Below are 26,731 nucleotides of genomic sequence, written 5' to 3'. Positions count from 1 at the left end.
TTGAAGTGTTTGGTAAATCTGCTCAGGTTTGCAAAGGCTGGTGTATATCCACTTTCCATTGATGAAGTGGCAAACCAATTAATAAACTTGCACAGCTCGTCTTCAGCAGTGCAAGATGGTATATTCCTGAGGTACAGTGCTGGGAGCTGGGGGGATTTGGCTGGTGCCTTTCTCTGCAATTCATGAGTGGCTCTGGGAGCATTCATGCAATTTAGCTGGGTGTGGGGCTCCACATGTGGTTGTGCTGAGTGATCACAGCACCTGGAGGGGTTTGCTGCTTGTCATTAGCAAAGCATTGTGAGAGACAGACCAGGCTGGAGAGTTAAGGGGGCACAGCGGTCCCACAGTCCCAGGCTGTACCCGAGGGATCCCGTCACAGAGGGGATTTGTCTTCTTTCTCCTCTGTGCAATGATCAATATCCGCAGTGCATGAAACAGAGAATAGAAAAGCTTGAGTCCTCACTCCCTTCACAATTAGATGGTTCTCCTGCCAGATTCTTCAATTCTCCTGCCTTCTCACACACGCACACATGCATGTGCGCACGCACACACACATTCTCTCTTTATCTACGTTGTTTCATTGCCTTGAAGAGCTCCTCTAGTTTCAGGGCAACGCTCAGGTCACCCTTGACACACAACCTCCCGCTCATGTAGGCACTCAGAGGGTGAAGTTCACCTGAGAAGAAAGCCTGCAGGTCATTTTCCATCATCTCCAGAATCACATCAGGGTTGCACTCAGGGTCCCCATGGCCAATTCGCCCACTGCCTGTAGGGCATGGATATATGGGAGGGAGAGAGAAAGGGGGGATCAGTACCAGGGTTTCACATCTAACACCTTGGGGAAGTCAGAGGCCCTTTGTGGTTGTTTTGTTTAATGAAGTGAATTTAGCACTGGTGAAAGGAGACAATCCCCTCCCTCCAGCAGCAGGGCAAGCTTCTCCCTACAGTGCTCCAGCAGCATCCCAGATGGGAAGGGATATCCTCCTCCACGCCCTCTCTGCTGAGGGCACCAATAAAGGTGCCAGTTAATGTCTAGGATGATGGTGGGTTACTGAGCAACGTGGCTGCCCATCAGCTAGGAAGTGGAGATCACCCAGACAATGTGCTTTAGGCCAAGCTGCCATTGGAGGGGAGCGTCTTCCTGCCACCTTGGGCTAGAGGTGGACAACAACCAGCAATCCCACACCACAGTAATTGCTCATTATGCAGATGGGCAGGAGACATATTTCTGTTTGTAAAATTTTCCATCTAAATGGTTTTTTTGAAGGAATATTGGGTTTTTGCTCTCCATAGAGAACTGACTTTTTGTTGAACCACCAAATGCCGAAAAACTGGAACATTTTCAGCTGCAAAACCAAAATACTTCTATTTGGAAATGCTGCCGCAGTGCCTGATAGGAGTTGTAGTTCGGGCGCTTCATGCGCCTATTCTTCCTGTGCCAGCCAGCCTGGACTTCATCTCCCATGATGCACCATGGCCATGCAAGGCATGGTCATGGAACAGTGTGGTATCATGGGAAATGTAAAGCTATGTGCCATCCCTGTGCACCCTTTTGTGGCTGGATGTGACACTGCAGGTTAGCCCTACCTTATATTCCCCATTTGGTGTCAAAATGTTCCCCATAAAGGATCTGAACAAGTGCAAGCCAAAAAACAAGCTAATCAGAGTAAATTTGCTTCCTTTAATAAGCTCTCACCTCAGACCCTGGCTCACAACTCCTCAGCTAAAAGTCCTCACAGCAAGGTGTCAGGACCAGGCACCTCCTACTGGGCTTGAGTACTCTCCAGGCTGATTGATGGGTTCTGCTAGGGGTGCCTGAAGAGAGTTAGTGGGCCTGTTTTTAAGCTCAGCAGCAGGTCGCTGGCTGCTCAATGCTGGGCCCGCAGCTGTGATGGTTTGTGCTCCAGCCCATGTCCCCTTCCTGGCTTCTGACTCGGGCTCTGACCTTTTGCCCCCTCAGCCCAGTTGTAACCACTGAGCTGGACTGCCAGTGCCCAGGCCCCTGATACAGTCTCTGAGCCTGGTCAGGTTCATCTTCTGGAGCCTAGGAGAGAGAGATATCACCACCCCTTGCAACCTGGATTCCTTCTAGTCCCATGTCCTGCTCAGCGTCCTGTTTCTGTTTAGACAGCAGAGCAGGGAGCCTCCTTGATTATATCCAGGCTGTTCTGGTTGTGAGTTCTGGCTGACCCATGCGATGCTACATGCCTTAGTAGAGAACGAATCCTACCAGGAGCCTGTGTAAGAGAGGGGACTGGGGTTGGTGATATCACCTCCCTGCCAAACTACAACTCCCAAGTAGCACCATTTCAGAACCAAAATATTTCAATTATTCACTGAAAAGTTGAATTTTTCCATGGAATTCCCCCCCACTCCACATTTTCCAACCAACTCTACTAATGAGTTCAGCTCTGTGTGTGGGGTATAAAGACCATGCACATGCCTGCACCCACACACAACACAGCTCAAAGTCCTCACCCACCAAAGTGCCTCCCAAACACAGGGAGAATAAACGGCAGTGACCTGCAGTGAGATCTATGAAGTAGGTTCTCCGCGCACCACTCGGAAGTATGATGTTGAGCTGGTAGGAAGCTCTGACTGAGCCAACCAAGAACTCAGACAAGAACAGCTCCAGAGCTGACAGCAACTCCTGCTGCTGCTGCTACTGGTGGTGGTGATGGTAGGAGCTGGTTGTTCTCCCTCATTCACTGTCACCATGCTGTCTGCTGGGGACAAAGGTGTCAAGATGGGTTTGGGGGCGCCAGGCTGATTGAGATTAAGTTAGCTGTCAGCGCAGGAGTGGCAGGGAACCACAAGCCACTGTCCAGTAAAGCTCTGATGAGCGGTCAGAAAGGAGTCCCCTAGTCCTTCCTGTCCATCCAACCTCTATCAGCCACCTGTATAGCACACGAACCCGCATCATATCTGGGTATTATATTAACCCACTACAACATAAAAACAGAGAAAAGAGGTATTGTGAGTCCTGTTCTGAGAGTTAGGATGATCCAGTGGTTAGGGTACTAGTCTGGGACTAAGAAGACCCAGCTTCAATCCCCTGCTTTGCCACTAGTTCCTGTGTGAGTTTGGGCAAGTCCCTTAACCTGTCTGTGCCTCTATATACTGGAGATAATAGCACTGCCCTACCTCTCACGGTGGCTGTGCGGCTAAATACAATAGATTGTGAGGTGCCCATATACTAGGGCAAGGGTCTGAGAAGTACCTAAATATACAATCCTTATTTAATCTCTTCTTCCTGTCCTGGTGACCATGAAAGAGAGATTTGGCAACACTCACTGCACACCAGCATCCAAGATACCAATTATCTCCCTCCTCTCACAATGGGAGGTTGCCACGACTCTCAGCTGCTGCTCTATGGTCACTTCTGGCAAAACTTTGCCACCAGAGACATGGTCTGTCCCACTCGGGATCTGAGAGACAGATTCATCCATTGATGCCTATAGACATCCTGGCTGTTTAAAAGCCAAGCAAAGACTTCTTGTTTTGTCCCCCGGAGGATAAAAGCAGAGCACGTAGCAGGCGTGGGTGAGGAAGGCGTAGCCAGGCTGGTTACCTGTCTCAGGACTAGCTGCTGCTGCCACTGACACGCTGTTGCTAAAGAAGTGAGTAGCCAGCTGCTGAATGGTGTTATGTAGCCCTTCAAACCCAAGGATCGGGGGTGTCATGGTCAGAGGTCCAGACAGACTCTCTTGGGAGGGTTGCAGCACTGCCTCTAAAATCAGCTCAACCCGATCCACTTCCAGGCCCCAGGACTTGGTCATGTCGTTGATTTCAAGCTAAAAGACAATTGGCAAAGCAAAAACCAAAAACATCCCAGTCAGATCTGGGTAAGTGCAAAGCAACAGACTATAATGGAGCATGGAAAGGACCCCTTCCACTCTGAGCTCTGGCTGAGCAGGCTGCATGGAAATAGAGAGGCCCCCAGAGCATGCTCCATTCCCTCCTTGTAGTCCTGAGGTTGTCCTCTGTGTATCTGCCTTATCCCCCTTACACCTGGAAGCCCCTCGCTTGGTTCCCCCTGAGGCATTCTGCCTGCCTCTCCCCTGTGCAGGTGTAAGGACCCCAGACTGCCCCATAGGGGCTGCATCTCCACCCTATCCTCCTGCACACTCCAACACACCTCTGGCTCTGAGACACAGTGAAACCTTGAGAGTCCACATAGTCTCTTGGGGGCAGATTCAGTGTGAAGCAGCTATAGTTTCCCTCCTTGGTCGTTATTTCCATGTGTTACATAGCTAGAGAATTAGGGATCCAGGTCCTTGTTTCACATGAAAGGTTTCCTGCACCTGGTGAGGCAGACTGCAATGGGGTGCTGCACTGCCCATGTCACAGCGCAGGAGCAAGGCCCAAGGTCATAAGCAAACTCTCACCAGGAGCTGGTCCCCAATCCGCAGCTTCTCCGTCTGGATCTCCCTCAGGTTCTTCTTCAGCAGGGTCTTGTTCATGGCATTTTGGGCCATCATTCGGGTGGCTGCGTTCAGATCCTTCACCATCATGACAGACAGCACAGGATCCCACACCCGGAACTGGATATCAGCCCCCATGGAAATCATGGCTCCATCCTTGGTGGTCAGCTGTGAACAGAAGCTTTAGCAAGAAGGGCCCAGATCCTCCAAGCTATTGATTCAATGGAAGTTAGGTGCCCACATACCTTGGAAGATCTGGACTGCTATCCCCCAAACTCTGATTCCTGACCAGTGAGACATCCCTGATTCATTTAAACAGGCAAAACAAAATGTAGGAAAATCCCACAAAAACCCCACAAACCTTCCTCCACAAATCTCAAACCAAACCTTATTTATAGAGTTACAAAAACCCAAACAAGTTAACTCCTTCTCCTTCATTTCATGCATCATGGCTAGGGCCCTACAAAATTCACAGCCATGAAAGACGCATCACGGACCATGAAATCTGGTCTCCCGCCGTGAAGTCTGGTCTTTTGTGTGCTTTTATCCTATATTTCACAGATTTCAAGGGGAGGCCAGCGTTTCTTAAATTGCGAGTCCTGACACAAAATGGAGTTGCAGGGGGGTTACAAGGTTATTTTAGGGGGGTCCCAGTATTACCACCCTTACTTCTGCACTGCCTTCAGAGCTGGGCGGATGGAGAGCTGCAGCTGTTGGGCAGGTGCCCAGCTCTGAAGGCAGTGCCCCGTGAGCAGAAGCACAGAAGTAAGGATGGCAATACCATACCATGCCCTCCTTACTTCTGCGCTGCTGCCTGCAGAGCTGGGCGGCTGGAGAATGGCCGCTGTTGACTGAGGGACCAGCTCTGCAGGCAGCAGCACAGAAGTAAGGGTGGCAATACCATACCAGGCCATCCTTACTTCTGCGCTGCTGCTGGTGACAGCTCTGCCTTCCCACACAACAAAAACACTAACCCAGGAACCTATCCTTGCAACAAAGCCCGTTGCCAACTGTGTCCACATATCTACTCAGGGGACACCATCAGAGGGCCTAATCACATCAGCCACACTATCAGAGGCTCGTTCACCTGCACATCTACCAATGTGATATATGCCATCATGTGCCAGCAATGCCCCTCTGCCATGTACATTGGCCAAACCGGACAGTCTCTATGCAAAAGAATAAATGGACACAAATCAGATGTCAAGAATTATAACATTCAAAAACCAGTCGGAGAACACTTCAATCTCTCTGGTCACTCGATTACAGACCTAAAAGTCGCAATATTACAACAAAAAAACTTCAAAAACAGACTCCAACGGGAGACTGCTGAATTGGAATTAATTTGCAAACTGGACACCATTAAATTAGGCTTGAATAAAGACTGGGAGTAGATGTGTCATTACACAAAGTAAAACAATTTCCCCATGTTTATTTCCACCCCCTACTGTTCCTCACATGTTCTTGTCAACTGCTGGAAATGGTCCATCTTGATTATCACAACAAAAGGGGTTGTTTTTTTGTTTTTTTTCTCTCCTTCTGGTAATAGCTCACCTTAACTGATCACTCTCATTATAGTGTGTATGGTAACACCCATTGTTTCATGTTCTCTGTGTATATAAAATCGTCCTACTGTATTTTCCACTGCATGCATCCGATGAAGTGGGCTGTAGCCCACGAAAGCTTATGCTCAAATAAATTTGTTAGTCTCTAAGGTGCCACAAGTACTCCTGTTCTTTTTTTAGAAGAGCCAATGTATCACACATTTCTCCCCACCTTTGTCTAGCTACATTATAAACTCTTTGTTGCAGACTTTCTCTTTTTATGTGTGTGTCCAGCACCTACCACCCGGGAACCCTGATCTTAGTTGGGGTCTCTAGGCACTAAACAACAATTGTAATATTAAATAATGTAGAAGTATATGTGTTAATGCATGCTAGATGTGTACACATGAATACATGTGTGTATCTGCATGTTGGTGTGGGTGTCAGTTTCTACAGATTTATTTATATAGGTGTCTGGACAGGTGTGTATTTCTGTGGTTGTGCTCTATGGATTTGTATTTGGGCTTCAGGAGTGGGGCTTTAATGGACCCATTGCAGCTGTGATAATGTGTGGTCCTAATTCCACAGATAAAATTACAATAACTTTAGTTAACATAAAACATGGAGCTGGTTACAAAAAATGGGAAGAGGGGAGAGAAAGAATCATGAAAACCTTTGTGAAATTTCATTTTTTTAAAAAATTACCCTTTTTGACACCATTAAATTAGGCTTGAATAAAATAATGAATAATGCTGCCAGCTCTAGCATCCTGTAACAAATAAAACCAGAACTTAGCATAATGCATCTGTCAAAACAATAAATATGCCTGTTTGGGCCTTGCAGTGAAAATGAGCATGTGAGAGAGGGTGGGTGAGAGCAAGCGACGGAGGGAGGGGAATGGAGTGAACGGCGGACGGAGTGAACGGGTGATGGGGCCTCAGGAAGGGGCAGGGTGGGACCTCAGGGAAGGGGCGAAGCAGTGGGCAGGGCAAGGGCGGTCGGTTTTCTGGAATTAGAAAGTTGGCAACCCTATGTGGGGTTTGCCTTAATACAGGCAGTGGTGCCCACAGAGATGCCAAGGGTTGGCTGTCCTTAAGAGTGAGATTTACAGCCTCAAAGAGTAAGACTTTCCAGGGATATGTCAGATCATTGCTTAGTACAGGGACTCTCCTTTTTGCTCCTTGGTGACATCCAGTAGTCCTGGCTTTTAATCCAACCAGCACTTAATAACTTTTTAAAATGTACACTGCTTAATATTGCATCTGAAACACTTCAACTTCCTAGCTCATACTAAAGTCTAGGGCAGGTAAGAATTCTCTTTGCAATGCAAACCAGTGGGTTTTAACAATTATTTGCTGGTTGGAATGAAAATGCAGATGGTTGGAGATCCCAGAGGACATGAATTTGTCCAGTGTGGCTTAACTTTTGAACGGTATTTTGCAGAACCCGCAAACTTTCAATCAAGTCCTGCTTGTTTTTTGGGCAAACTCATTTTCTTGATTGTCAAACACCCCTCCTCCTGCATAGTCTTCTCTCAAGGTGGGCCTGTAGTCTCCATAGTTACCACAGTACACAAGCTTGGAAAGCAGTTTTGCAAGCACCAGGCCCAGTGCCTGAGGGCCTGGATGTATTGTTTTTTATTGCAGTGCCTGAGTAAAAATATTATCTATTTACTCAAAATGGGTAAGTTACGCTTAGGAATGTATGTGGGAAAGAGATATCATGCTAATGAGTGAGGCTCATACCCAATGTGAGTGAGACTTGGCATGTCTGTGCCCAGCATCCCCAGCACATAGGATGGAGATTCAAGTGATTGAGCATAGCAGGACACCGGACAAATGCAGACTCCTGGCATCCCCCCAGCTGAGGGAGGGACCCTGATGTGGCACAGCGATCCGTTCTCATTGCCACACATGGAGCTGCCCAGCAAGGATGGGCACAGGTAGAGTTACATATTTCGAGTTCCAAAATAGAGGCCACTGCCAGGGGAATAGGGAGGGGGAACTGGAGGGGTGTGTATGTACTGGGAGGGAGGTATTTGGGGGGTGCATGTGCAGTGGGAGGGGATATTTGGGGGTACTGGACGGGGTTCCTGCAGTCTCACTCTCAAGATGGGGGGCAGCTGGCGCATGCCCAGGATGCAGCGCCAGCCCATCAGCGCCTCCCTGCAGGCCTCTCCTCGGGGTGAAGAGCCAGGGTCTGGCCCTGTCACCCCTCTTGGCCAGGCTCTGAGGCCCTACGTCAGGGAAGGCAGCCCAGCTGAGAGGCAGTGGCATCTCCACTTACCTGGCAGGCCAGGCTGGGGCAGGTTATATGCTCAGTACAACATAGGCAGCAAATTCTGACAAGGAGCAGTTTATGCTGCTGGGAGCTGCAGCTGTATGGGAGGGACCAGTCGGGGCATGGAGACAGCTCTTTCTGAGCTGCAAGGTCTGCTCTGAAAGGAAATATCCCAGACATTTCCTCCTATTTGAAAAATCCTCCTGGACACAGATGGGCAGATCAAAAAAAAAAAGAGGTCGTGTCCAGGAAAACCCAGATGTATGCTAACCGTAGGCACAGGCAAGTCAAGGCCTTGCAGACCTCACTGCACCCAGTGGTCGGTACCATCCCGGCTTCATTAGGAATGAGCCTGCTGTGCACTGAGCATGTTGGCATCCCAGGCAGGGCCAAGGCACAAGCCTGGCCCCCTACATGCTGCAGGCTGAGACAGGCAGCCTGCAAACAGAGAACTTGGCCTGTTCAGGCCCTGCAGCCAGCTGCTCCCTTCCCCCAACACTAGGCTGTGCTGCCTTCCTTGGCAGCAGTGGAAACTTCCTGCAGCTCCTCCTCCCTGCAGGTCACACAGAGAAAATGAAACTAGCTGTGGCGCTTCTGCTTTGCAGGAAGCTCCTTGTTACTCTCCCTTGGCCAGTTACTCTCCCTTGGCCACAGCAGCAGCTAGACCATCCCCAGAGCCGTGGCCGGAGCTGGCTGTGCATCCGCTCTCAATGCAGGTATTTTATCTTTCACTTGTCTTTGGCTGATAGTGTGCCATTTGTTTCCCAGCTACACAGAAGGGGTAGGGGGATTCCTGCATGAGACAAACCCCAGCTCCCCACTTTTTGGAGACCATTTCTGGGAGAGACCCACTTTGTGGGGCACACTCTGCTCCGGATGGGATGGTGCAACAGCCATCAGCATTGTGGCACAGCCTCAGTACGTCAGTGTCCTGTGACACCGTTGTGCCATGATGCGAAAGGACGAAATGCTGTGGTTTCATGCACCCCTGCATTTCTGGAGGGTCCTGTTAACTTCCTTCACATGAGGCAGGCAGTCTGTGAATTTGGGGCTATCCCAGAAATATTGAGGAGGCTGGATCTAGTGCCCAGAATAGGACCATGGAGTTAGCTCTTGGAGCTGGCATCCTACTTGTGCATGTTCCTCTATTCCCTCTCTGCTTCCCTCCCCATGTGATATCCCAAAGGCCCAACCTGACAAAGTTGTATTGCAATTGACTTCAACGGGAACTGGCTGCCAGATTTTTCAACAACCACAAGCTGAAATGGGTCTCAAAAGCAGCACACACCTCTGAAAACAAGCCCACACAACACCCCCTAAGGATGTACTCCACCCACCTGGCGACCCACATCCCTAGGGCTAATATTCCCACCGGGGAGGGGCTGCAGTTTGCTCTGCAAACTTGCTGACAAGGAACGGAGACTAATTTTTTGTAACTACAGCTTTGCCAAGGCTGGAGCTTCACCCCATCTCCCCATCCACACTCCAGTGTAAAATCCTTTTTGTTGCACTTGTTGCTGGATCTGTTCTATATTAGTTCGTATACTGCTTTCATGGCTATAGTATCTGAGTGCCTTTCAGCAGTTCATTGAGTGACTAACGTGTGTCATGTGGTGTTTGACGCTAACGCCACCCCTCCAACAGATCTTGGTGGAGAGACTCACACATGGCATGACAGTATGCTCGTGCTGAGACGTAGCATCACAGCCCTACCTGGACTGGGATTCCTTTCTGCCAGGAGAGGTGGCTCTCCTCCATCTCTTACCACTAAGGGATGATTGGAGTCTTCCTCCAAACTTTGTCCAGGGCACAAAGAGTCAAGCCTCTGCTTTAAAAGCTGGTGACTAATTGGCAGACACAATGGGGAAGAGGGGTGAGATGGTTTTGTGGTTACAGCTGGGGAGTTGTGAGATCTCTGCATATTAACCCCTGGGTGGCTTGGGCGAGTCACTGAACCACGCTGTGTCTCAGTTGCCCATATGCAAAATTGGGATAATAATATTTCCCTGCCTCCCAGGACTGGATAAAATAATCTTTCCATGGTGAGGTTTTATACTAGAGCAGTGGGGACAATGTAGACACCCAGGAGAGATAGGCATGCAGCCCTGCTGCATGCAATGTCACTGTGAACTGTTCTATAATAAGCCAGTTCGCATGATGTTGAGGGCCATGAATTTGCAATATGTAGGCACAAACATATGGGTGCCATATTCAGAGGCAGGATCCTGCAGCCTCCAGTAGGGGTCCTCTAGGCCTAGTCCACCCCATCACACAGGCCACATACCACACCTCACAACACTTCATAGTTCCCTTTGTTCCCCTTCACCCTTCCTCAAAACACAGAAACAAGGGGATGTTTGGGGCAATTGAAAGGTGGCAAATTTAAAATGGATAGAAGGGATTTTAAAAAAATACAGTACATGGTTAGCTTGTAATATTATTACTGTTACATAGAGACATCTCTTCCCCCCCCCCATCTCTCACTGGGGCTCATAGCAGAGCAGCACAGCATTGGTGACCCCCTGGGTCTCTCTCTCCCAAAGGTGATGGAAGAAGAATTTCAGTTCCTGCTCTGCCAGGGATGCCAGAAAGAACCCAGGAATCCCAAGCTCCTGTCCTGCTTTCACACTTTGTGCACCGACTGCCTGGAAGAGAACAAGCCCGTTGGCCAGTGCCCCATCTGCCAGGCTCCCATCCCACAAGCCAGCGGGATCCCAGACCAGGACAACCTGCTCTTTGCCAATCTGCAGGCCAAGCTGAGCACCTACCAGAAGATTGTCAGCAGCAGTGACTTGGTCTGTGACCGCTGCAGAGATCTGGCCGAGTTTTGGTGCTCTGAGTGCGAGGAGTTCTTTTGCATCAGATGCTTTGAGGCCCACCAGTGGTTCTCAAAGAAGAAAAGCCACGAAACCAGGAAGGTGAGGGAGCTGAAGGCAGAATCTGCCAAACAGTTTCTGGAGGGAGCAAGGAAGTCCAGAATCCTCTTCTGTTCCAATCCCACCCACAATGACCAGAACTACATTACAAGGTAAGAACATCAACCTTCTATGATTTATTCCCATACAGTTGTGAGCACATGGGAAAAGGGTATTGGGAGGGAGGGTCTGTGGTGAAGGCCAGGCCTGGGAGTCTAGGGAACTTAGGACCCTTTCTTCCTGCACCAAGATATGAGAGTAACTCCCATTGACTTCCGCAGGAGCTACTTGAGTCATGTTGCAAGAATATGGCCCTTCGGTTCTATTCCCAGCTCTTCCACTGACCCACTATGTGACCTTGGGCAAGTCACAGCTGTGATGGGTTGGACCCCTCTTCTGGATGTACCAGGGTTTCACTGGGCCCCACCTGCTCCACCAGCCTGGATTCCCTCTCCCTGTTTTGCTGAATTAGGCTCTCCAGCCCCTTGCAGCACACACACAGAGGTAGGGCCACACCCAGATGCAAACACAAACTGAAGCCAGCTCTGTGTGAGAGGATTCACCCAGCACTCACTTGCACACCCCTTTTGGGGAATAAACCCAAAATAATATTGTCTTGTGCTGTATAGAAAGATCTGCACAGCACAAACTCATAAAAATTTGACCTCTCCTTCAATGTGAAGAGAGATATGCACAACTTCTTCCCCCCTCAGTTAGAAATTGCACAAACTGGGTTTAATAATAAACAAAACAAATTTATTAACTGTAAAAGGCAGATTTTAAGTGATTATAAGGGATAGCAAACAGAGCAAAGCAGATTACTGAGCAAATAAAACAAAATATGCATACTAAGCATAAGATCTTAAAGAGAGTGGTTTCAAGAAGTAATTTCTCACTCTCAATGTTATTTTAGGTGTGAAAGTAGAATGAATTATATTGAAATTATAATTCATTAAAGAAATGCTGCTTGAAGGGTTTGTCGAAATATAGTTGTCAGGAAGAGAAATATTAAGGAGTGTGAGACAATGGGTCCTCAAACTAATTAACTTAGAGCTCCTATTGAGCTAGAAGATTGGTAAACGTTAGTATGGAAAGGTAAATTGCAGAGTTTCTGTATCTTAGAGTTCCAGTTATGTCTTCTTACAGACTGGACCCCTGTCACAGTCTGGACTCGCCCCTGCCTTTCCCCTCAGGTTAGTTCCTTTGTCCCTTCAGGTACTTTCAGCAGTCCTTCTTCTTGGGTAGGCAATGGAGGAGAGTCCAGATCAACCCGCTCCCCAGCCCTTAAAACGGATTTACCTAAGGCAGGAATCCTTTGTTTGATCCCCATCCCCCTACAGTGGAAAAGTACCAGCTGTGTCCAAAGGGGTATTTTTCATCAGGTGAGATTGTCACCTGACCTTGTAGTGTCAATACAGCATCCCAGGAAGCACTTCAGGAAGGTGGGAGATTTGTATCTTCAGAGTTCTATTGTCCTTCTTAAATGGGTCATTCAGGAGGATTGCCTACTGTCTGGCAGGCGTTCCTCCAAAGTACACACACAGATGTAATTGTTACATAGTCAATATTCCTAACTTTAGATACAGAAATGATACATGCATACAAACTGGATAATCACATTCAGTAAATCATAACCTTTCCAATGGTATCTTACATGAGCCATCTTGCATAAAGTATATCTTAGTTATGCCATATTCCCATCATAACCATATTACTATGCAGAATATAGGGTGTACTGTCACAACAGCCTCTTCCTGTGCCTCAGTTTCCCCATCTGTAAAATGAGGCTAGCTCTTTTTCAAGTGGCCTCTGCACATTCCCACCCTTGCTTCATGGTGTCAGCAGATCACAACAGGGGTCAGGCTGGAATTCGCATCCCCCTGCACCTCAAACAATGCCCCAGGGTTGCTCTTCTGCAGAGACTGAACCCGGGACCTCAGCATCTAAATTCATGAGCCCTTACTGCTTGAATTAAAAGACCAGGCTCTTTAGTTTGGAGGCAAGAGGAGACTCAAACTTCTGTGTGTGGTGCAGTAATGCGGGGGACAAAGCATGGGTCACACCCCCCATTGAACAATTGGCCAGGTACATCTTGGGATTTCCCTCCCACACACCGTCTGACACAGTGCATGTTGACCACTGCTGAAGGCACTGGCTTGACGAACCCTCTGGGCTAGTATGGGAAAACCTCTATTCCCAAAGATCCTTCGTAGAGACTTACAAACTCCCCACGCATGTGTCATATTGAAAGGCATATAACCATGGGCAGCGGGTACAGTAGGCCAGGAGGGGCTAAGCCTCCCCGGTGCAGCCACCGCTGATCCTGCGGCCAGAAGCCTGGGCCATGGTGGCTCCACCTCTTCCCCTACATGCTGGGAGTAGGCTTCCATGGGAAGAGTTTGCTTATTTATTATGTGCCATGCAGGTTCCCAGGCAGCTGAGGAGCCGGTACCTACTACTCAGCTACCTGGGTCCCTGGGACTCCCCAGGGAGATTACTGATGAACCCAGGAAGCTGAGTAGCAGAAATCACCTCCTCAGCTGCCCAGGAACCTGCATGGCTCATATAAAAACTCAGCGTTTTCTGCCTTGGTGCTCCTCTCCAGCACTCTCCAACCCCCTCTCTGGAGGTCCCTCCTGCCGCTTGCTGGTTCCTCCTCTCCACTCGGCCCCCCACCGCCGGTCCCTCCTCCCCTCCCACTTGGCCTCCAATGGGAGGAGGGATGCGGTGGGTGACGATGGGGGTTGTGTGGGAAGAGGGGGGAAGGGATGTGGCGAGGGTCAGTGGAGGGGAGGAGAGGAGGGATGCACGCGGGGAGGGGGAGAGAGGAGGGACCAGTGAGCAGAGGTGGGGGGGCAAGCGGGGACAGGAGGAAGAGGGACCAGCGAGCAGTGGCTCTGGGGCTGAGCGGGGAGGAGGGGGGAAGGAGAAGCATACAGTGAGCAGGGAGAGGACAAATGGTGGGAGGAGAGACCAGTGAACAGCAGGAGGGCGGGCTGAGAGGGAGGAGGTGGGACTGGCGAGCAGCAGCAAGGGGACTGAGCAGAAAGGGAGGAGGGACTGGTGAGCAGCAGTGGGGGCCCAAGGGGCAAGGAGGAGGGGGGATGGAGAGGAGGGACACCTGTGGCAGGGAGGGGGCTGAGCAGAGGAGGAGGTGGGCGTAACAAGGAGTTTGCTTGTCCTTGCAACAAATCAGCCAGAGATCTCTTCTGAGTACAATTATTTTATTTTATTTTTATTTTATTCACGGTGTCAACTCCCACCACCTTCTATTTACAGACCGCTGCAAACCAGCAACCTGGGGGAAAGCTAGCTTCTCCAGCCAGCAGTGATGCACAGTCCTTGGCTCCTCCCTTGCCTGCCTGCCTGCCAGCCCTATATAGCCCCCTGGCTAATGAGGCCCGCAGGTGCTTCCCTTCTAGCAATTAAGTGTGGCATACTCAGCCAGCCCCAATTAATGCTTCTTAATTGGAGCTAGGCTAACAGAGGGCTGGCCCAGGACCTCCTGGCCAGCACCCTGTTACAGTGGGCCTGGGGCAGAGTGGGGTGAAGTGGGGTGGGGCCACTGGCAGAAGAGGCGGGACAGGGAGCTAGCCTCCCTGAGGGGAAGCTTCACCCACCAATCATGCATATAACACACATGTATAATAATCTATTGCTGCCAGTACCAATCACTAATTCATAGATTCATAGATATTAAGGTCAGAAGGGACCATTATGATCATCTAGTCTGACCTCCTGCACAGTGCAGGCCACAGAATCTCACCCACTCACTCCTGCAAAAAATCTCTCACCTATGTCTGAGCTACTGAAGTCCTCAAATCATGGTTTAAAGACTTCAAGGAGCAGAGAATCCTCCAGCAAGTGACCCATACCCCATGCTACAGAGGAAGGCGAAAAACCTCCAGGGCCTCTTCCAATCTGCCCTGGAGGAAAATTCCTTCCCGACCCCAAATATGGCGATCAGCTGAACCCTGAGCATGTGGGCAAGATTCACCAGCCAGATACCCAGGAAAGAATTTTTTGTAGTAACTCAGATCCCACCCCATCCAACATCCCATCACAGGCCATTGGGCCTGTTTACTATGAATATTTAAAGATCAATCAATTGCCAAAATCATATTATCCCATCATACCATCTTCTCCATAAACTTATCAAGTCTAATCTAAAAGCCAGATAGGTCTTTTGCCCCCACTGCTTCCCTTGGAAGGCTATTCCAAAACTTCAGTCCTCTGATGGTTAGAATCTTTCGTCTAATTTCAAGTTTAAACTTCCCAATGACCAGTTTATATCCATTTGTTCTTGTGTCCACATTGGTACTGAGCTTAAATAATTCCTCTCCCTCTCCGGTATTTATCCCTCTGATATATTTATAGAGAGCAATCATATCTCCCCTCAACCTTCTTTTAGTTAGGCTAAACAAGCCAAGCTCCTTGAGTCTCCTTTCATAAGACAGGTTTTCCATTCCCCGGATCATCCTAGTAGCCCTTCTCTGTACCTGTTCCAGTTTGAATTCATCCTTCTTAAACATGGGAGACCAGAACTGCACACAGTATTCCAGGTGAGGTCTCACCAGTGCCTTGTATAACGGTACTAAAACCTGCTATCTCTACTGGAAATACCTCACCTGATGCATCCCAAGACCGTATTAACTTTTTTCACTGCCATATCACATTGGCGGCTCATAGTCATCCTATGATCAACCAATACTCCAAGGTCCTTCTCCTCCTCCGTTACTTCTAATTGATGCGTCCCCAGCTTATAACTAAAATTCTTGTTATTAATCCCTAAATGCATAATCTTACACTTCTCACTATTAAATTTTATCCTATTACTATTACTCCAGTTTACAAGGTCATTCAAATCTTCCTGTATGATATCCCGGTCTCTCTCTAAATTGGCAATACCTCCCAGTTTTGTATCATCCGCACACTTTATTAGCACACTCCCACTTTTTGTGCCGAGGTCAGTAATAAAAAGATTAAATAAGATTGGTCCCAAAACTGATCCGTGAGGAACTCCACTAGTAACCTCCCTCCAGCTTGATAGTTCACCTTTCAGTAGGACCCGCTGTAGTCTCCCTGTTAACCAATTCCTTATCCACTTTTCAATTTTCATATTGATCCCCATCTTTTGAATTTAACTAATAATTCCCCATGTGGCACGGTATCAAATGCCTTACTGAAATCTAGGTAAATTAGATCCACTGCATTTCCTTTGTCTAAAAAATCTGTTACTTTCTCAAAGAAGGAGATCAGGTTGGTTTGGCACGATCTACCTTTTGTAAAACCATGTTGTATTTTGTCTCATTTACCATTGACCTCAATGTCCTTAACAACTTTCTCCTTCAAATTTTTTTCCAAGAGTTTACATATTAGAGATGTCAAACTAACAGGCCTGTAGTTACCCGGATCACTTTTTTTTCCTTTCTTAAAAATAGGAACTATGTTAGCAATTCTCCAATCATATGGTACAACCCCTGAGTTTACAGATTCATTAAAAATTCTTGCTAAAGGGCTAGCAATTTCATGTGCCAATTCCTTTAATATTCTTGGATGAAGATTATCTGGGCCCCCCCCCCCCCCGATTTAGTCCCATTAAGCTGATTGAGTTTTGCTTCTACCTTAGATATGGTAATTAAATTCCTGGTTCTCTTAGAGGACAATGGTTTGATTATTCCTCCCATCTACCCAGCCCTTTTCTTTAGTTGCCTGTAGATTTTAAATCATGCTTTGGGGTGGGATTAATGGGAATGCCATCAAACTGAAAAGTGACGGGCATGAAAAGAAACAATACTGGGTGGGAGGAGAGAGAATCTCATGTCACATTTCTCTGCATGTCTCAGATTTGCTCAAGCTCTCGGTGTCTGTATCCCACACCCCATGGTATTATACTCAGAATGGGCCAGAGTCTGATCCAATTTCCACCATTATAAATGCAGAATCACTTCATTGTCACTGATGGGTTACACTTGGCTTTATACCACTGTAACAGAGTCTAGAATCTGGCCCGGTGAGATTACTGCAAATGAGAAGCATGTGTTGCACAGACATGCTGGATACTCTGTCTTGCTTACTCACTGGGTGCAGCTGCACCAACGACTGCCAGCAACGGTGCAGCTGAATCAGTGCTAAGATATTAGGGTAGATGGGACTCAGGCATTTTCACCACCAGGTCATGGCAATCTGCTCAGCATAACCTGCATGGTGAAAGTAGTGACTGAGCCCTGGGTATGCTGCAGCTGACACCCTTAGTACCATTCTTGCAGCTGCACCAGTATGTCCTTGCAAGGAGGGCTGGTCCAGTATTTAGGGGACTAGGCTAGGACCTGTGAGATTGGGGGGGTCAAATCCCTGCTTTACCACAGACTGTGTGTGACCTTGGACAAGTCTCTTAGCCTTTCTGTGCCTTGGCTGTTAATTTAGTTGATACCTACAAGCAGTTGAGTGGGAGAAGGAATGGAATCAGAGCAGCAGGCATATCCCATTTCTCATCAAGAGCCAATTGCCAACTTCTACAAACAGTTCCTAATGAATCACTCTGTAGATTCCAGCCTCTGGGTGGCTATGCTGGGCTGCAGCTTTTCTCCATTTATCTCCTCTTTGGAGACTGTCCCTCTCCTGGACTCCCTGAAAAACAGAAGGCATCATACTCAGCTGATGTAAATCACCATGGCTCCATTGATTTCAGCACAACCATTCCCATTAACACCAGCTGAGGAGGATCTGTCCTAGAGAATCTCTAAGGAGTTCCCCAGAATGGGAAGGGAATTTCCACAGGATGCAGCTATTATCCCATTACGTCGCTGCCCTTTTTCTCTATGTGCCAGTAGGGAATGCTTTTGTTAGAGATATGCCAATGGCCAAATATTTGAATCAACCCCCATAAGTCTGGCTGCCTGTGGGAAACTTTGGAGATCTTATTTCTTCTTCTCTTCCTCTACTCCACTTTTCCTCTACACCTCTCATCACAATAGTATTGGGTGGGAAATGGTTTCCCATCCCACTAAAATCTTTGAGAGTTCAAAACTTTTTCCACATCCTGAATCGGGACAAAAAGTCAAAATCTCAATGATTTTTCTAAAGCAAAAGGTTTCTGTTTGTATAAATCAAAACATTTTGTTTCGGTTTTGACCTTTTTTTTTTCTTTTTATAAAGCTCTCCTTTTTTTTGACTGCAGTTAGCTTAAATTTCTTTTTTTTTAAATTGTTTTGGACCAGAAAACCAGAATTTTTCATTTTGAAAATGTTGAAACTAACCCTTTTGAAACATTGCTTGACATTTTGTCGAGTCATGAAATTCATTGACACCGATCCTGTTTGTGAATGGTTTCACTTGGGACTAATTGACATTTTTCAGTGAAAAAAATGTTTATTTGAAAAAATCCCCACCAGCTCTAATCACGAGGCTCAGGATGTGGCTACAACCAAAGGCCTTGCCCCAGCCTCAACTGTAGGCCAAGCAGTGGGTTGTAGAGAAGAAGGGACTTCTTAGGATGCATTCAAATTAAGCTGTATTGTGCTTGTATCAGTAGTATCTACTGCAGAGGATGTTTCAAGCCTCTCTGTTGTTCCTGTGCGCTCCTGGATAGTGAGCACTCAAAACTCTACTGCAACATCCAGACGGAAATTGAGCGGCGGCAGGAGGAGCTGGGGAGCCTGAGCGAAGAGCTGAAGAGGAAGAAGGCCCACTTTGAGGATGTCTATAAAAGCCTGAAGGGCAAAGCTGACCAAATGGACCGGGTGAGGACTGAAAACCAGGAGCTGATCCGAAAGAGCATCGAACACATGGTGAAGTTGATCCAAGAGAAGGAGCAGGAGCTGCTGGAGATGGTGGAAAGGCAGCACCGCCTGGGGAACGAGGACCTGGAGGGGAAGCTGAAGCAGATGGAAGCTGTGCTCAAAAGGATGGGGGCCAGTGAGCAGCTAGTGGAGAAGATGCATCTCTATGCGTCAGACCAGGAAGTGATGGACATGCACCCCTTCATCAAAGGATCCTTAGAGGAGCTCATGAAACTGCAGCCTCTGGCAGTGGGAGCCAGTGTCCAGGCTGGAGACTTCGCCGAGTGTAAAGCCAAACTCCAGGCTCTGTTTGAAAGAGTGACTGGGGAGAGAGGTAAGATGCTTTCACAGACCTGTGTGGCTCCTGCTGGAGTAAGATGGGGTAGTGCTTGGCGGGATGGGGGCATGGCTGCATGATGCCATGTCTGATGTCCTCAATGTACCACCTGCCCTGCCTTACTAATTACTATACCTCGAAAATGGGGCAAACTATTTTCCCTCTTGCAAAAAGCTGCCTGTGAAATCTGAGGAAGATGTTACACTTTGGGGCAGCTACGTTAAAACCCACAAAATATCAGCATCTCTCAAGTGTCCAGGAATTCTTTCCCTCTTTGCATAATTGGCCCTCATTTAGCTAACAGTGCTCTAACTTTCAGGGTGGTGGGAGGTGATGTGAAATGGGCCAGTTCAGCCTCGGTCCCATTTCCCCTGATTCCCCATCGCCCCATGCCATGGGTCCATCATTCCCACCAATGCAAAGTGTGTGGCAATAGCTCCCTTTCTGATTCCCTAGCCTTTTGCATCTACTGGTGTAAAGGATGACCTGAGGTGCAGGACAGTGGAGAATCCAGCCTGTGCTCTCCAGTTTTGGGATTGCAGTCCATAACACTCTGATGAGACTGGGCCCGCCCGTCAACTAGCTGGATGTTTTAAGTGCTAGGAGTGCCCCTTCAGAATAGGAAGCTGTTTCCCAAAAGCAGGGCCTCACTGTCTCAAAGGACTCAGCACTACCTCCTCCAGTTGAGGCCATTCCCACATCACTGCAGGCCAGGTGGCAACTCTGTGCTCTGTCTGAAAGCAGGAGGCCAGATTCACCCCTGGTGTAACTCCACTGCAGTCAGTTCCACTAGCAATGAGGTTGGTCCAACGGTAGCATCACTCAGCGGTCTCTGCCTCATCTCCCTATGCAAATATGAAGATAGTTAGGCTGGATTTTATGACGTGCTGGTTTCACTGCTGTGGTTCTGCTTGCTGGACTCCCGGCAAAGGTAGCAGGCACCTATGTTCCTGGCTCATCCAGAACCTAGCAGTCGGGCTTCTGATGAGGGATTGAGAATCAGAATGAGAAGCAAGCCAGATCTTACTATTACAGGCCTTCTGCCAAGGCCACTCCCAACTCAGCTGCTTGCAGGGCATGGGGACACTCTGCCGACACTGTAACCAGCAATCTGGGAGTATTTTCACTGCCTCTGAGAACAGCTTCACCCAGCTCAATCTTTCTCCTTTGTAGATGCTGCCTCCTGTGCTGCCCAAGTAGCTCCAGTGACTGAGGTATCTTCACCTAAGGACTTGGTGAGAGGAGCTATTTGCATTTGCCCTTATCAAAGGGGTAGGGGAGGGCTCCTGCCATGCCAAGGGCTGGTGGAGATGCTGATTCTGTAGTTTCTCCCACCTGCCACACTGGCCAAATTTACATGCGTGATGGGGGGTAAGGAGTGTTGAGCAGGACAAGGAGTGTGGGGGGGACCCAATTCTGCATTGATAGGAGCGTGGCTACCGTGACCCTCCCACCAAGCACTAGCAGGGAAAAGGCCAAAGGAGGGGAGCATGGCACCTCATTGTGTTGAAGCCCATGGGTGAGATTCTGTCCAGACACCCAATAACAGAGATCCCCCAGGGACCTTCACCACCATGCAGTTCTACTCTGTGACATTCTTCTCTCTTTGTCCCCATCTCCCACGCTAGGGGACAGGTCTGTTTCATGCCGCTCCCTTCATCTGGAAGAGCCCGCACTTTTGCCCACATTCAGAGACCTTTCCCTCTTTTCTACAACATAGAATAATAGAATATCAGGGTTGGAAGGGACCTGAGGAGGTCATCTAGTCCAACCCCCTGCTCAAAGCAGGACACATCCCTTCTTCCCACCCTGTTCTGTCACCACACCCCGTTCGCTGGCCAGCTGCTGCTCTGCCTGCTCCTCCTCTCAGTGGTTGATCTCTGTAACGGGGTCACACACCCCTTACTAAGCCTGAGCAGAAGGGAGAGAAGAGCCTTTCCTGCTTACAGGCAATCATCTAGATTACACCCCTGCATAGCTGCCAGAACTGCCAACCCTGGAGACAGGCAGCCACACCTGTGACCAACAGAGAAAACGACCCGGTACAACAAGGAGAGAATAGCCGTGGTGGCACTTTTTTGGTCTTCTTACTGTTTTGTTGTTGTTGTTGATTTGGGGTCTACATTTAGTTTGAACCTCTCTTATGGTGTTTTAAAATAGTATCCATGCAGCTTACAGGCATTTCACTCTTATGACTGTTCCTTAAAAGGCAACAACAACAAAATAATAAGAAGACCAAAAAAGTGCCACCACGGCTAAACAACCGAGTACAAAATGCAGTAAAAGCTAAATTGGACAGGCCCAAAAAGAAATTGAAGAGTAACTAGCAAAAGACACAAAAACTAATAGCAAAAAAATTCTTAAGTACATCAGAAGCAGGAAGGCTGCCAAACAACCAGGAGGGCCACTGAATGATTGTGGGGCTACAGGAGCACTCAAGGAAGTCAAGCCCCTTGTGGAGAAGCTAAATGAATTCTTTGCACCAGACTTCACTGCAAAGGATGTGGCCTCCCACACCTGAGCCATTCTTTTTAGATTACCCAAATCTGGGACAGTTCCTCAGATTCGTGTCAGCAGAGGAGGCTTTGGAACAAATTTTTAAATTTAACAGTAATAAGTCACCAAGATCCGATGGTAATCACTCAAGAGTTCTGAAGGAACTCAGACATGAAATTGTAGAATTTCTAACTGTGGTATGTAACCTAATGCTTAAATCAGCCTCTGTACCAGATTACTGGAGGATTGCTAATGTAACACTGATTTTTCTTTAAAGGCTCCAGAGGCGATCCTTGCAAATACAGGCCTTGTCTACACTTGCAAATTACAGCGCAGTAAAGCAGCTTTCTGCAGTGTAACTCCCGAGGTGTACACACTGCCAAACCACTTTGTGCACAGAAACTCCTCAGTTGCAGCACTGCAAAAACACCACCTCGATGAGGCTGTGTCTACACTGCCACTTTCAGCGCTAAAACTTCAGTTGTTCGGGGTGTGAAAAAACACCGCCCTGAGTGACAAAAGTTTTAGTGCTGAAAAGTGCCAGTATAGACAGCGGTTTATTGCTGGGAGCCATGTTCAGGGTGGGGTTTTTTTATCAGCGGGGAGAGCTCTCTCCCCGGCGATAAAGCGTGTCTACACTGCTCATGTCAGAGCGCTGCTGCGGCATCGTGAGCAGTGTATACCTACCCTGAGAGTCCTAAGCACAGAGGCTCCAGCGTTGTATTGGCAGTGTAAACACGTTACAGTGCAGAAAGAAATCAATTGGCCTCCAGAAGTGTCCCGTAATCCCTCAAGTGGCTGCTCTGCTCATTGTTTTGAACTCTGCTGCCCTGGAGACATGCGCCCCTCCCCTTTCAAAGCTCTGTTTCTGACAACCCTTGCATTCTGAGCTGATCTGCTCTGGGACACAAAGCAAACCACTGATGTGGAATGCTCCTGCTGTTGAACACAGAGCTGAGAGAGATAGACAGATTGTTGTGCAGAGAGCTGGGGAGGAAGGCGGGGGCTGATGACAGGGTGTCCCCCTCTTCCTGCCTCAGAACTGGTTGCTTCCTGCTGCTGTCTGAACTTACAAGACAGCAAGCTGACACACTCTTTCCCCCAAAGCATAGTCTCTCCCCCTGTCCATACACACACACTCCCTGTCACACACTCTGCCACCCCACACCCCACTTCAGTTGAAAAGCAGCTGGCAATGTAGTAAGATGCCCATGGAACAATGGGATTGGGAAACCTACATCATGCAATGCTGTGCCTGCCCCATGAAGCATTGCGAACCCTTCCCAAAGCACCCTGCAGCCAGTTGTACAGTGGGATAGCTGCCATGGTGCGCTGCTCTCTTTGCTGTTGCAAGAGCTGCTAATGTGGATGCGCTCCACCGTTACAAGGAACACAGTGTGGACATGCAACAGTAGTTTAATTCCAATGCTTTAATAAAAGTGTTGTTCTTTAATAAAATTTCTTGTTGCACAGAAATTTGCCAGTGTAGACATACTCACTGGCTGGTAAGCCTAACTTCAGTACCAAGCAAACTGGCTAAAACTATAGTAAAGAAGAGAATTATACATGAACACAATATGTTGGGAAGAGTCAACCTGGCTTTTGTAAAGGGAAATCATGCCTCACCATTATTAGAATTCCTTGAGTGTGTCAACAAGCATGTGGACAAAGGTAATCTAGCTGATATAGTGTACTTGGACTTCCAGAAAGCCTTGGACAAAGTCCCAGACCTCAGTCTCTTAAGAAAAGTAAAGAGTCATGGGATAAGAGGGAAAGGCCTCTCATGGATCAGCAACTGGTTAAATGAGACAACAAAGGGTAGGACTAAATGGTCAGTTTCAGGAGAGAGGTACATAGTGGGGGTTCTCCCAAGGATCTGTACTAGGACTAATGCTGTTCAACATATTTATAAATGATCTGGAAAAAGGGGTAAGCAGTGAAGTGGCAAAGTTTTCAGACAATACAAAATTACTCAAGACAGTTAAATCCAAAGCTGACTGTGAAGTTACAAAGGGATCTCACAAAGCTGGGTGACTGGGCAACAAAATGGCAGATGAAATTCAATGTTGATTAGTGCAAAGTGTTGTACATTGGAAAACATTGTCCCAACTGTACATACAAAATATGGGGAACTAAATTAGCAGTTACCACTCAAGAAAGAGATCTTGGGGTCATTCCCCAGATCTTGGGGAAAACATTTGCTCAATGTGCAGCAGCAGTCAAAAAAGCTAACAGACTGTTAGGAACCATTAGGAAAGGGATAGATGATAAGACAGAAAATATCATAATGCCACTACATAAATCCATCTTACTTGGAATACTGCATGAAGATCTGGTCACCCATCTCAAAACAAGATTAAGAGGTATGGAACAGCTTCCGTATGAGGGGAGATTAAAAAGACTGGGAGTGGTCGCCTTAGAAAAGAGACGATTAAGGAGGGATATGATCGAGGACTATAAAATCATAAATGGTGTGGAGAAAGTGAATAAGGAAATGTTATTTACTCTTTCACATAACATAAGAACATTAACAGGCACCAGGTTTAAAACAAACATAAGGAAGTACTTCTTCACACAACGCTCAATCAACCTGTACATCATGTTGCCAGGAGATGTTGTGAAGGCCACAAGTATAATGGGATTCAAAAAAGAATTAGATGAGTTCTTGGGGGATAACTCCATCAATGGCTGTTAGCCAAGATGATCAGGGATGCAATCCCATGCTCGAGATGACCCTGGCCTCTGACTGCCAGAAGTTGGGAGTGGATGACAGGGGTGGATCGCTTGATAATTGTCCTGTTCTATTCAGTCCCTTTGGAGCATCTAGCACAAGCCACTGTCAGAAGATAGGATACTAGGTGAGGTGGACCATTGGTCTCACCCACTCAGGCCATTCTTATGTTCTTATTTCCTAAGCTGTTTCCCAGACTCCTGTCCTGTGATCCTCTTCCTCTTGAGGTCCAACTAGCTGGGCTGCATCCCACCAGGCCCCTGCACTCAGTGGTTCCTCAGCCTCTCTGGTAGCACCTTCTCCCTTTCTCTCTCCCCAGCTGTAGCAGGCCACCAAACAGCCCAAGCTGAGGAAGCAGCTCCTCAAGGTCTTTGGATCTGGCCCTTGTGATGTCCGGATTAGAAGAACTCTGAGAAGCTGACTTCACGTACGCACTGGCCCTTATCAGCCTGAATGCCAAGGGCTCCTTTTAATTGCTCCTTTGTGCTTTCTCCAGTCAGGGGAGTTCACTCAGCTTAGGACTCAAGAGCAGCACTCGGTTCCCATGCTTACTGGCAACATCCAGGAGGCGCACCTGGGCATGGTAAGTTTCCTGCTGATTATGGAACATTGCGCTCTGGCTTGCAGATGACCCTCCCTCCCCAATCGGGACCTGAGCTCAGCGGGGAGGAGCCCAGCGGTCGGCAGAACAATTGGACCAAAAGGTACAGCAGATGGCTGGGCTGTAGTGAAAAGTTGTCAGAGCTATGCTGATTCACACCAGCACATTGTATCTATTTGATTGCCTTCATGCCTTCTTGGCCTGTAATCTCTTTGGGGCAGGGATTGTGTCTCCCTAAGTCAAAGCCCAGCATAAGGGAGCCTGTCCCTGGTATGATGGAGGTATTTTTCTCTTCCCTGGAGGGTATTGGGGTCTCTGCCCCTTATGCTACCTGCTGGAGGCATCCCCCAGGGCCCCTCCAAAAATTGGACAAACCCGGCACTTCTGTTGGTCTCTGCAGGGCAGGGTGGGGTGCAAGTGGGGTGGAGGAAGCTCACTCGACTGCCTCCTGCCCAGAGTCTGTCCTGTGGGTCGGAGAGGCTGGCACTCGGGCCCGAGATTCACTACAGTGCTTCGTAAAGAGCACAGGGAAGAGGAGGGAGGGTCACTGGTTGTAGCGTGGCTGCTTCTAGGTCCCAGGCATGGCCCAGGAGCCCATTGTGCTATGCAGGTGCTGTACAAACGCAGCACAGAGACATGGCCACTGCTCCAAAGAGCTCACACTTAGTACTCTGACCATGTACGGCTAGGCTGCCCTTCTTCCTCACCCTGAGCTAGTGGTCACGGGTGCAGGTTACTGCCCCAGCAGTACCCCCGGGGCGTCACGGTCCCTCCCGTAGCCCTCTCTACTGTGGGGGTTTGGTGAGGATCTCATTTACCGCAGCCCTGAGAAAGGTGCAGTTTGCCTCCCCCATTGCCCTGGGCACCCAGCCAGCGCCAACTGGGGCATGGGAGAGTGAGGGGAAGGAGGCTTATAGTTCCACCCACTCTGCCCACCCCCTGCAGACAGCATGTGGCATCCGGAGCCCAGATCCAGGCTCCAGGGAGCTGGGTGACAGAGCAGAGGCCTCACTTCCCAATCACAGTCCAGCACTTTATAGTTTACCCTGGACCTTTTGAGCAGTAATTGGATTTTAAAGAGTCCCCCACAGCTGGGCTGGGTGTTCAGAGGACCGAGCAAACCTCTGGCCTAGGACACTGTCAGCCTGCCCCACAACGCTCCCTGGACGGGTACCCATCCCCATGCTGCTTAGGGGCTCTTCTCTCTCCCCAGGCCCCCCCAGGGAAGAGGAAACCAGGCCAAGCTGAAAAGGCCATCCAGACACCAATCAAGGTGCTGAAGCTTGAATCTCAGCCCAAGGTGCCGGAGAGAACCCCCAGCAAGTGCGACCAGGGCTTGCTAGACTTGGACCTGCAGCCTGGACCCAGCACTTCAACACCCAGCAGAAACTGTGGAGGGGCTCCTGCAGCGAGGGGAGCTGTGCTCTCTCAGGAGCTGGGAAACGCCCACTCTGAGCCCGGAGATCAAGGTAGGAAGAGTGAAGTGGGAGCCTTGTTGGGAGATCACCGCGGGGCATCTTGAAAGGGAAGCTTGGGCCAAAGCAGCTAGACATCACCACGAGAAGGGTCCTGAATGGAACGTAAGGATTATGAAGCAGAGGTCATGGCCTCACCCTCCACAT

General features: G+C 48.6%; 2 protein-coding genes and 1 long non-coding RNA gene across 4 annotated transcripts in view; 1 reads left to right on the top strand and 2 right to left on the bottom strand.

Annotated features, from left to right (window-relative positions):
* Window positions 1-563: 563 nt before the first annotated feature.
* On the bottom strand, window positions 564-4,589 carry STOML1 (stomatin like 1). Its single transcript, XM_073361535.2, has 4 exons — window positions 4,389-4,589; window positions 3,531-3,794; window positions 2,524-2,662; window positions 564-766 (listed from the first exon to the last, which is right to left on the bottom strand). The coding sequence occupies exons 1-4, from the start codon at window positions 4,569-4,571 to the stop codon at window positions 564-566; spliced, it is 789 nt and encodes a 262-aa protein (XP_073217636.2). The 5' UTR covers window positions 4,572-4,589.
* Window positions 4,590-8,811: 4,222 nt separating this feature from the next.
* Window positions 8,812-26,731, top strand: part of LOC140918502 (protein PML) — a 42,538-nt gene continuing 24,618 nt past the window's right edge. The window contains exons 1-6 of one of the 2 annotated variants that reach the window (XM_073363077.2): window positions 8,812-8,964; window positions 10,792-11,276; window positions 18,698-19,278; window positions 20,455-20,516; window positions 25,005-25,091; window positions 26,323-26,578. In XM_073363077.2, coding sequence (XP_073219178.1) covers window positions 8,959-8,964; window positions 10,792-11,276; window positions 18,698-19,278; window positions 20,455-20,516; window positions 25,005-25,091; window positions 26,323-26,578 — 1,477 coding nt within the window. In that variant the 5' untranslated portion in view covers window positions 8,812-8,958. Of the gene's footprint in view, window positions 8,965-10,791; window positions 11,277-18,694; window positions 19,279-20,454; window positions 20,517-25,004; window positions 25,092-26,322; window positions 26,579-26,731 lie in introns of both variants that reach the window. The other variant, XM_073363076.2, reaches the window with a different exon arrangement.
* The window catches only part of LOC140918503 (uncharacterized), a 31,562-nt gene continuing 18,942 nt past the window's right edge, over window positions 14,112-26,731 (bottom strand). Inside the window, exon 3 of the long non-coding RNA XR_012161210.2 lies at window positions 14,112-17,793. This is a non-coding gene — a long non-coding RNA (uncharacterized LOC140918503). The remainder of the gene's footprint in view (window positions 17,794-26,731) is intronic.

Source organism: Lepidochelys kempii, chromosome 10 (genome assembly GCF_965140285.1).
Source record: "Lepidochelys kempii isolate rLepKem1 chromosome 10, rLepKem1.hap1, whole genome shotgun sequence".
Classification (NCBI taxonomy): domain Eukaryota; kingdom Metazoa; phylum Chordata; order Testudines; family Cheloniidae; genus Lepidochelys; species Lepidochelys kempii.
The sequence above is the reverse complement of the archived record's forward strand: the minus strand, read 5'-3'. Positions and strand labels throughout refer to the sequence as shown.